At 44.7% G+C, this 11,363-nt stretch overlaps 1 protein-coding gene across 5 annotated transcripts in view; it reads right to left on the bottom strand.

Annotated features, from left to right (window-relative positions):
* The window catches only part of IL21R (interleukin 21 receptor), a 28,190-nt gene extending 16,834 nt beyond the window's left edge, over positions 1-11,356 (bottom strand). For 3 of the 5 annotated variants that reach the window (XR_014958455.1, XM_085591885.1, XM_085591884.1), the window contains exons 1-2: positions 6,681-11,356; positions 1,372-2,764 (exon numbers count right to left, since the gene is read on the bottom strand). Coding sequence is in view for 4 of the 5 variants with exons in the window: in XM_085591885.1 (XP_085448011.1) it covers positions 1,372-1,522 (151 nt within the window). In the remaining variant the exon portion in view is untranslated. Of the gene's footprint in view, positions 1-1,371; positions 2,765-4,207; positions 5,116-6,680 lie in introns of those variants that run through there. The other 2 variants (XM_085591886.1, XM_085591883.1) reach the window with 2 other exon arrangements.
* Positions 11,357-11,363: the final 7 nt, after the last annotated feature.

The following is an 11,363-nucleotide window of genomic DNA, read 5'->3' on the forward strand; positions in this document are numbered from 1 at the left end:
CTCAAGATTGTTACATCCATGGTTAAATCAAGCATGTGTCCTCCCCTACTGTAAAGGCTCCTGAGAACACACTACTTTGCAGCCATCAGGCAACCAAACCCTTTGATGCTAACCATGCTGCAAGCTCACTTCCCTTTGTTTTTCTGCTGCTTTCTTGGTTAGAGAAGCTGCACTCCCTGCTTCCTCCTTCCCTGTTGCAACATGTTTATGTCCAGAGTGTTGTTTGCTAATGTGATGTACTCAACAACTCCAATGCCCAATCTTACAGCTGAAGCAGAAATGGTGTTCGGAATCTCTTGCATTCCTTTAGAAAGGGCAGTAAGTATTAACAGGCTATTAAGCATCAGTAATTAGTGTTCTTCTATGCTATTATGTTAATTAGTCAAACAGATTACTATTCCTAGGTAGACAAACTACTATTCCTAGGTAGCTGGTAAATTGCAAAGGTATCTTTGGGCAAGAAACTGTTAACAAAATTAAGAGGACAGCTTTTTACTGGGAGAGGAATAATTAAGTGTCCTAATACCAATTAGCTAGATCTAGGATGAAATGTCTCTCCTTGGCAGCTTCAGAAACAAAACTCGAATGCTTTTAACAGTAAGATCTAGATTGATTCAAATTGAAATTAGTACATGGTAATTCCCTGGCTTGCATCACACAAAATTGAGATCAGACATCACAGTGGTCCCCTATGACATGAAGATATAATTCTGAATGCATCGTTTTGCCTTATTTAGGTCTGGGACAGGTCCAATTCTCTGCCTACAAGCAGCAGGTAAGATACTACTAAACTTGCATGGTTCCCTGCAGACTTGGTTGTCACTGCCTTTTTCTGTCCTGCTGATCTGTTCAGAAAGTCAGCTCTGAGTCAGCTGGAGTTTGCAGTGTGGGTAGGAGCCAGAAAAAGAGGGGGGATGACTGTATGCACAAGTCCAGTCCTGAGCAAAGGGACTCAGACTAGGAGAGGTTCACTACACTGACCCTGGCTGACTAGCCAGCAGCAACCCTGGGGACATCCTGGTCTTGGTCACCAGAACCTTTTCTACAGCAAAGGGTATTTGTGGTGGGGGAAATCCTACTTTAATGTCACTAGGAGACATTTCAGTGCAAGGCAGGCACTGCCTCTGCAGCCTCTCCACTGGCGCTGGTCCCCAGAGCTGTGCACAGCCTGGCTGAACTCTGCCCAGCTGTGCACCTTCCTGTGCCTGTCCTTCACTCATTACCCATGGAACTCTCTCCCTGGGGACCTTATCTTGTACTTGCTGTCCCATGGCAACTTTGTGCCATGCACATCTCATCAGAGCTGGCATATATGGTCACTAAGATAAATCCTGTGGTTGTACAACCTGAAAGAAATATCTGAGGACTTACTGTACTGGAATAAAAGGCAGAAGAAAATATTCTGGAACCACGGTTTGTTCTTCATGGTAGTTCTTACTGGATGTCCTAGGGAAGAAAAAAAACAAAACAAAACAACAACAAACAAGACTCCCACAACCAATTTAGAATTCTGCTCAGACATTTATTTGATTAAGGTTGAGGTGGAATTAATCTTGCTTTCATTTAAACGTCTAAAAGTAGTGTGCCTTATTTAGACAATTATTTTCAGCTCTCCTGTGTTTATCTATTCCATGGGTTAAGGCGGGATATGACCAACAGCATGCCAACTTGCCATAAGGAAGGTCAGTGAAATCTTTGCTCCTTGCTAGCACATGCACAGACAAAACAGCAAAGTGACTGCAGCTTGGGTTATTCAGGCAACAAGAAAGACTCAGGTTAATTGCAAACAAATTTTTTCTTCATTAGTATCTTGCAACTAAGAATGGCTTGCCACTAGAAGTGACATTGCTGCAGATTAAACAACAGAGAATTAGCCAAATGGAGTCTGAATATGACTGTGGGTTTGTGTGAGGAAAGCTAGTGAGAACTCATTGATTTGGCCTACCTGTAGTTAAATAAGCATGAAATATCTAGTTAAGGCACTCCAGAAAGACAGACCAGAATAAAAAAAGAAAAAAACCCTCAGCCTCCCATGTTGCATCCAAGAGAACAATGTACAGTACTGACTGCAGGGAAAGGCTGCCCTGATGGTATAATGAAGAGAACCTACAAGAAAGTCTTCAGAGAAGATGGCAGCAGGATGTTTAAAAAAAGAGGAAATGGCATCACAGATGACCGTTCAACCCAAAGCTCCTGCTCCAAGACAAAGCCCTCAAGTCATATAATGTATTTAAGGCTGTGTTTTCACAGCATTTAAATATTTATGGAAACACATGGATGTGCACAGAAAGACTTAAAATGTACTCTCTGCAGAGTACTGGCTGTTGATACCAAGTACATACTTCAGCACTGTTTTCTCAAGCTATTCTTAAATGGGACAAGACTTTGGAGAAGCAATGTATATTATTTTGGCAACATAGTTTAATTGAAAGCAAGTTGCAAGGATGCACAGACAGCAGGAAGGGCGCACATGTCATGCCACATAGTCTGATCTACCCTTTTAATTTAAAAAATCATAACCCCTTGTCCTGTTGCAACAGACTCTGCTAAAAAGTCTGTCCTTACCTTTCTTACTGGCTCCCTTTAAATAATGAGAGGTTGCAGTAAGGTCTCCTCAAAGCCTGCTCTTCTCCAGGCTGAACAAGCCCAACTCTCTCGGCCTGTCATACATAGCAGAGGTGCTTCAGCCCTTGAAGCATCTCTGTGGCCTCCTCTGGACTCAATACAGCAGCTCCACATGCTTGCCACATTGTGGGTCCCAGACCTGAAGGCAGAACACCAGTTAGGGTCTCAAGAGAGAAGAGTAGAGGGGAAAATCCTCTCCCTCTATCAGCTGCCCACACTGCTGGGGAAGAACCCCAGGATACAGGAGTTCCTGGGCTACCAGCACAAATGGCCTGCTTATAGCCAGCTTTTTATCCACCACTACCCCCAGGTCCTTGTCAGCAGAGCTGACAATCTCTTTGTCTCTCAGCCTGTATTAATATGGGGGGGTTTCAGGTATCCAGGTCCTGGGGTGTCTATGCAGCATCCATCACAAGCAACTAATACCTAGGCGATCATCCAGCAGAGAGAAACCCATGAAGCCTTTAAGACTTCAGGAACATTTGTGGTGTCTAAAAATTTCCCAGGTTTACTCAAATAATGAAAGCAAAACAAATTTAGCAGCCACCAGAAAGCCCCTGCAGCCTCATGTGAGCTCACAGACGTGTTCTCAGGGCGTCAGTGCCCAGGTGAGACTAGCAAGACTTGCTCTAGAGGTGCCACAAACACACTGTGTCACACCCTGCTGTGGGCAATAAGCAGAGGCAGGAACTTATACCCAGTCTGGCGTTAGAAAACTCCTTTCTACTGCTTCATTTCATTTTCTTGGTCTGGGAAATGGGGACTCAGAATCAGCATTGTTGCAACACAGACACTTGCAAATGTCAAGCATTGTACAGCTGCCAAGTACCATATCTGCAAACTCTGGAATATCCTTATGAGACCACAGCAATAAAGCTGAGTAGCCCTGCATAATATACACACGTAAATGATGCTACCAGTTTTTAATACACCAGAGAATAGGAAACAGGATCAATACAGACAGATATTTATGAATATTATTTTTGTTAAGGATCTGGAAATATGATGATGCTATAAGCTGCCAAACATTGATGCAATCTAAGCTCACAGTTTGAACTGTTTTCAGGAAATGCATGTACTTAAAAAACAAACAATCAAAAACCCTCAAAACCCCAGAACAACAACAAAACACACACACAAAAAAGGAAAAAAAAAAAAACCAAAAGAAACAAACAAAACCCCACCAGAAAAAACATCCCCAAAAAACAAAAAAAACCAAACCCCAAATCAAAACTAATTAAGAACTCAGTTTAAGTAAACAAAAGAGAAAAAATATTTCCAAGCATGAGAAAATGAATTTTTTTCACCCAAGCAAAAAAAGAGTAGAAGACACAGTCCACCAGTTATATGCCCAAATAAGCTTTCTTCTTGAAAAAAAATCATTATCAATGCACACTGCCATCTAATCAGAAAGCTGAAGCAACAGGGAGACAAAGGGGTGCTCTGACTGTCCAGAGGCTAAAAGCAATGACAGCTGGGGCACAAGGGCCACATCAGCTATAAGAAAGATTTACAGTGAAGTTGCAACATCAAGCAGGAACAAACTGGCAGCAGGGAAAAGTGGTGGAAATATGGATATTACCTGCCCTGATCTGTGCATTTCAGCCCTCCAACAGTTCCATGACCAGCCTGGCTAAATCATTACTGCAATTGCACACCCCGCCTGAGAGCTGAGGAGCAGGTGGGTCTCCTCAGCACGAGTAAGAGCAAAGCCTACTTGTGCACAAGCAAGGGCCGTGGTGTATTGGAATACACAACGATAGATGGAGATTGACGTCACGACTGTATCAGTATTACTGTGCCAACAGAAGGATGTGGTGAGAGGAGGTGATGAATTCAGGTCCAAACACCCACACAACATTTATTACTGAACTGCTCGGCTTTCTTACATGAGAAAAGGGTGGGAGAGCTGATAAAAACTCACAAGCCTCCTATCTAAAAGGTCATAGTGGGGCTTAGATTTGTGCAATGAGGAGGCATCGGTGTCAAGGTATTAAAGGGCTAAGCCAAACTGCATAGTACAACATGAGCCACACTGAAGACAGTCTGCAATACCACTGCATTCAGCTTCCATTCATTCTCAAAATGTTCCCAGGATGAAGGCAATAGCACCAGTCCTTAGACCACAGGCAGGGAGGCCATCTGGCTCCTACACAGGTGAGGGGCTCACCCCTGTCGTATCTCATGCCGGGGACTTGTGTCTGGGCCAGGTCTCTTTAGATTGCAAGGCTCACACTGGGGGAGGGTCCATCAACTCACCTAATTACACCTTTAAAGGGGCTTCAAGGAACCCAGGCACACTAACTGTATCCTTGGACAAGAGGGAAATGAGCAGCACTGTGGAGGCATTTGGCACACACAGCACAGTGTGGAGGTAGGAGGAGCTAGGAGGAAGAGCAAGGAGCTGTAATAACCCAAGACGACTGCAGCAGTGAAGTTAGCACAAAGCAGCAGGGTGCAGGATGAGGGAGCTCCATGTTAAGCCCTCTGTACGTCTGACTCACCCTGTGAAAAACAGATGGTTTGGAATGTTCAGGCCAGGGCAGGTGGCTCTTGACCATGCTTGCCAGGTAGTTGCTGGCAACTGTTAGAACATGCATGGAGAAGGTCACATGAGTTAATCCAGAAGCTACTCCTCATTGTGTTTGGAGCAGCCTCTGTGAAAGACCAGCTCTCCCTTCTTCAGGCTTTGTGGATCACTTACAGGCACAATGTCAGGCCCAGGCTTCTAGAAAAGACTTGTCTCAGCTGATGGTGCCTGTGGGTTGTGGAGATTGTCACCTCTCTTGGGTGCAGTGTGGGACAGTACAGGGTTTATGAGGCTGAGGGGCTAAGTCAGAAATTTCCCATGCTCTTAGTAATATCTTTCTGTTGTGAGGATAGCACACCAGGACAGTGGTGTAGCTTTTGGGCCCTGATTACACAGGATTCTCCAGGGTGTGCCAATATTGTTATCTATGCAGAGGAGTGAGGGAAAGAGCAGCATGTCTGATCAGTCCAAAGAGTGATAGTCTGGCAGTCACAAGCCATGCTACTTTTAAACCCTGCAATAATATACATTTGATATTACAGAGCTAATTTTAAAAACAGGAAAACTGGTAGCACTGTAAGACCAATGGCTTTATAAATTTAAACATATTGCACCAAAAGGCCTTTTTTCCTCAAATTTAACTAATAAAAAGTATAATTTCAGCCTAGCCTGCAGCAGTAATATTCACCAAGGAGCATGTGTGAAGGGCACGCAAGGAAGGCTTGGTAGATTCTGTTATTTGTGACCCAAAACCATTTTGCCATCACTGGAAGAAGGGCAACATCATTATGTATTTATCAGCAAGATAAATAATTGAAAAACAACATTCTGAGCTGGTAATTCCTTTCTCTAGGATATAAAACCAGTCATGCTTAGAGTTATCAGGTTCATGGTTTGACAAAAAAAAAAAAAGAAAAAAGAAAAAACTCCAGAGAAACAGTACTACCTCTGTGCTTTCTTCCTATCATAACAGAATTAAACCAACATCCCCAGCAGCGTCAAAGAGACAGACCTGGCATAACTTTAGGGTCAAAGGCACCATTACTGGCTGGTGACATTTAGGAGGAAGATAATCATACATTACAGTAAGTGAAAAATGGCAGAACAGCTGAGACATGAGTAACAGTGTTCTGCTGGAAGGGAAAGCAATAGAAGAAACCACCTCAAAGCCCAGGAAACAAGCTAAAATATGAATGAGCCAAGCAGAAAGCGGAGGTGTTAGTCAGCAAAGAAGCAGGTTAAAAAACACCAAAGCTCCACAGGTGGTGGCTCTGAGCTGACACAGAATGCTGCAGGGGAGGGAGGAGTGCATTGCTTTCAGTCTGTTGGATACTGAATATCACCTGCAGAGATCCCAGCATCCTGCCCTCCTGCCTCCCTTCTGCCATTGCCAGTTATTTGTAGTCATCAACACTGGGGTCAGCCTCTTGTTTTCCCCAAATACCCATGATGTCTGACCCCATACTGCATGAATGCTGAAGTAAGAGGACATCACTTTGGCTCTAGCCAGAGGAAAAGAGCTTACCTTCACAGAGCTGTGGCTATGTACATCTTGCTCACATGGAGGAGATTGCACAGAGGCTTTTATCTTCTCTCAGGAAATCACCCAACACATGCTGGTAAAAAGAAACAGGAATGACTGTGCTTGTGAACTCACCCTGACCATCTGGAACAGAAACCTACAGTTCTGCTCAGGCTCGAACCCAACATCCGCAGCTGCACCATGCAAAGCATGCCCAGAGCATCTCTGCATGAGGTCAGCAAGACTCACGCATTCCCACAGTGTTCACCTGAGTTGACAATGCTGGCAGAACTCCCTGCTCTTTCCATGCAAGTTGGCAGAAATTGACCCACTTAAGGCAACACAGATCAGCTTGTCCCCAGATCTCTGCAATTGAGGATGCACCAAGACCAGAACTCTAGTCCTGGCACACAGCTCTTTATGGCAAGGTCTTCATCTGCATCTCATGGAGCTCTGTTTTACCACAGCTGTCAAAAATCAGCATGTCCCACCTATCCTGCCTGGCAGCAGCTCTTCCACACCTGAGGCTGGTGCAGCAATGGAGTGTGCCTTAGGCAGCTCCCGGCACCTGTCACAGGGTAAACAACACAGCAGCTGTCTTCAGCCTCTGGCTGGGGCAGCATGTGCAAAGCAAAGCAAAGGCCTCACACAGTATGCTGCAGGGGGGTGGCCAGCTGCATCTGTAAACCACAGAACATGCAATCCTAACACACTTGGTGTCTTCTGATGTCACTGGCAGCAAAGTGATGTGTCTTTAGGAGAAAAGGCAGGAAGGGAGTGGCTTCTCAGAAAAGCCACCCTTCTAGCCCCCTTCCACTATAAAATGCTGCTACACAAACCCAATATAGAAGCAGAGCCAGAGGTTTTTAAGTTGCAAGAACAGCAAAGGCAGCTTGACCAGACGTGGGAAGAATTCCTAATACTTCTGAACAACAGTGTCTGTTGCAAGGGCCCAGTACAGCTCAGAATGAGGCCATGAAATAGTCAGCACAGGCCAAACTGTGTATCCAAATTCCTGCCATAGTGAAGGAAACAAGGCATTTCATGGCTTCGTTGCCCCCCATCATGTTGTGGAGGAGCATGCTATGTGTTTCTGAAGCATCTCAGCCAGGCAGTGGAGAGGGAAGACCACCCAGCAGTGAACTGCCCTGTACAACCTTCAAGCCCACGGCCTGTCAGACATGTGCACTGGTCAGCACTTACAGCACCATACAGGCCACCTCCTCCAGACCTCAGCTGGCTGTTTACCACAGGCACTGGCTCCACAGCCAGCCAGGGTCAATGCACATCTGGTTCTCATAGAAACTCCCTAGGCCGTCAAAACAAGAACTGGGGACTGGTTAAAAGGTTGACCCAGGCGTGGAAATTCTACCCCCATAACGTCGTCCAGTTTTCTCACCTCATTATAATTTTTGTTGCTGTGTGGGTGGCTCACTGCAAGTGAAACCAGCAGTAGCTGAGCTGGGGAGAAGCAGTCAACCTCAAACCCTTCAGCTTATAGCAAATTTCCCCATTTCTAAGAGCTGAGGAAACAGCAACAAGTAGGAAAATCCCAGTACTACGTATTAGTCACCAACTTGGTAGCCTTCAATCAGAGGACAAACACCACAGTGTTATGAATGCCCTGCTCTTTACGACTGGGTAGAGACGGGATGAAGGAAATGGCTGATCCATCACTAAACTGGGGCAGGAGCTCTTTAGGATGCCTGCCATGCTTCTTGGACTGAGGCAGGTCTAGCACAGTAATCCCTCTACCAAAGACAGACTGTGGCTCATAGGCTGTACTCTTGCCATGACAATTGCCTCTCTGCATTCAGAATATAGAATCTTAGGTCTCATGCAAAGATGGTCAGTTTTATAGACAGCATTCTGGTTAAGAGCAAAAAAAAGACAAAAACAGCTGCTCTTCCCCTCATGCAGCTAAACATGCCACAGAAGCCAGTTCCCCATTTTGTTCAACTAGGGCTGTTGCCAGTTTTTCTTCTCTTTCATCTTGCAGTCATACTGAAGGGACAGTATGGACATTTCAATGTTATGGAAGGCCAAGCAGGGGCAGACTGGAAGCAGGACAGCAAAAGGGACAAATAGAGCAAAGTGCCTTTGGCCACAGCTCTGCAGAGATGTAAAGTTCTTCTGAACAAGCTTGTCATGAGAAATGAAACCACTCAGGATTTAGCAATCCACCTGTGCTGCTGATAGCTGTTATTAGGCACTTCGGGAACAGGCCAACATATGGCAACTCATTAGGCTTTAACTTTGGTTGTGTTAGTGAGGTATCTGGGAAATGCTTTCTTCCTCACTTGGCTGTGTTTTTCTTTTGCTTTGGAGCAATCTGCTTAGAAAGGCAACAGTCCCACAGTTGAAAACCAAACCAGTTCACTGGTCTCCCTGTTTTTTTTCCAGAAAGTTCCTGCTGAGCTGTTGCTTGGCTTCTGACCTTGTGACTTAGGTGCAGTAGGAGAGGCCTTGAGGGCTGTGGCCATGACTGCAAGGTCTCAGTCGCAGAAGCGTGCTGAAAGAAATGAAAATTCTGGGTAATGTGAGATCAAAATACATCATCATGTGGGAGCCTGGGGCAGACCTTGTATTCAGCAATCTGCAGAGGTGAGATGTGTTCTCTTATGTTCTCTTTGTATGCACGCATGACACACATGCCTGGTCATTGCCTAGGCATAGTCCTCCCAACAATTAATAAAAATTACCTATTTTTTTGTAAAAGAAACTGCATACAAAACAACACACTTTGGAAGCACCTCTGTCAGGGCTAGAACACAAAATGCATGAATTGTGCTCCCTGAAAGGTTTTCTGGTTAGGAGAAAACAGCCTCTCTCAGCCTCTCTTCATTAAGGAGTTTTGTCACATAATTCCATAGTCAGAGGTAAACTTTAGGAAGCAGGGTTTTGGGAGTTACAACCCTTACAATTTAGTTCTCTAACCCTTTGTTCCTTTGGCCCTATCATTGCAACACTTAAAAGAACTGGTTTTCTTATATAAAGCTCATGGTGGGTGAACACTTGGACATCCCTGGACCCTGCCTAAACAATGTAGGGTCACAAAGAAAGAGGTAGAATCAAGCTATTTAAAAAGCTGACACCTCCTTCACCCTAAATTAACTTGTCCCTACCCCCAAGAACCTGACTTCCACATCTTCAAGGTCGTGCTCTATACTAGGATAACCCTTGTCATGTGGTTATTGTTAGTTTTCTATGGGCAATGATAAACCTCATGATTGATGGGAATTTGCCAACAGCTGATCCTTACAGGTGCATATTTCCAAGAAGCCAACTCTGTTCAGAAGAGAAATGAAAAGATGCCAAGCCTGTGGCATTTCTGTAGTGGGAAAGGAATGTATCTGAACTAGCTTCTCCTGAACTGTGAATGCACTGGCTTTTTTTCTCAGGAACATATTTCACTCATGGTGAGCCAGGTTGCTAGTATTTGGTAGGTAGACAAGTGAGAAAGATGTGGAGGTGGAGTGATTGTGAGCAAGTAATAAATGGCACTATAACTAGGCTAAAATTTGGCACAAGCCTTCACTTGCACTGCAGTCTTTCAAAACAAACTGAAAACCAATGAATATATGCTTACTGTGATCAGTAATTCTCTGTCCTGGCAGGAGCCCTCCACTTGCAAAAAGGACATGCCTGGAGGGTACCAAAGCTCCTCTCTTGGGAGAATGAGCTGCCTCTCTCTGTATAAGCATGCAGGCACAGGCTGGTTCCCAAGTGATGACCTCCAGACCCCTCACTGCCAGCTCAAAGTCACCACTCCCACTCACCACCCAAAGGGCAGATCACCAGCTTGGGCTGGAAATCTGTCACTTGAAACCCACCTGGGTTTCATAGCCTGGCAATAGTTACAGATGGCAAAAGTGGCAGGGTTAGAGGATGGAACAGGAAATTCAGCACACACTACAGCCAGACACCATTCCTGTTGCAGAAAGAGAGTGAGCCAGACAGCTGCCCCCTCAACCCCACTGTCTGTCTCCAGTTCTGAGTTATACAAAGACATAGGAGCAGGGATCCCCCTTCTCTGAGAATCAGGTTCCATTTCACCAGAGAAACACTGAAGGGAGAGAAAGGGAAGAATAACCGCATGCAGAAAACAGTAATATGGAAATGTGCAGACTGGAGAGCATAGCTATGTGGAACAAAAATGGCAGGGAAAGGCAAAATGGAGCTAGGGCTCAGCAGAGGAGCAAGTGCTGCAGCAAAGTTGGCCTAAGCAGACCTCTCCAGCCAAGCACAAGCCTTCATGGAGGCAAAATCTTTCTTCTCACAAAGAATGCAAGAGAGAGCACAGGTGTAAAAGGGAAAGAAAGCACCACTGGTGTCCCTACATAGACACCTCTACTACTTGGAAGTGAGATTTGCAGTACCAGTTGCTGTGCTTAGCATTATGGTTTCCTTCCTTATGAATAGCAATATAGAGTTTTCTAAATGAGAATAAATCTATACATTTGAATATAAAACCTCCATTACTTAATTGGTTCTTATTTGTTTTATGCTGTTGCCAACATACTATGGTGGAATTTACCATACTGAAATATATAATTATGCTGTAGAGAAGACGTCAATAAAACTTCTTAAATAATTATCCAACAAGAAGTACATTGTGCCTTTAAGGTGCAGGCTAATTCCCATTCTGATTGGACAAGAACAAGAAGCTAAACAAAAGTATTTGAT

The sequence above is a fragment of the Lonchura striata genome, chromosome 14, assembly GCF_050655825.1.
Source record: "Lonchura striata isolate lonStrDom1 chromosome 14, ASM5065582v1, whole genome shotgun sequence".
Taxonomy (NCBI): Eukaryota; Metazoa; Chordata; class Aves; order Passeriformes; family Estrildidae; genus Lonchura; species Lonchura striata.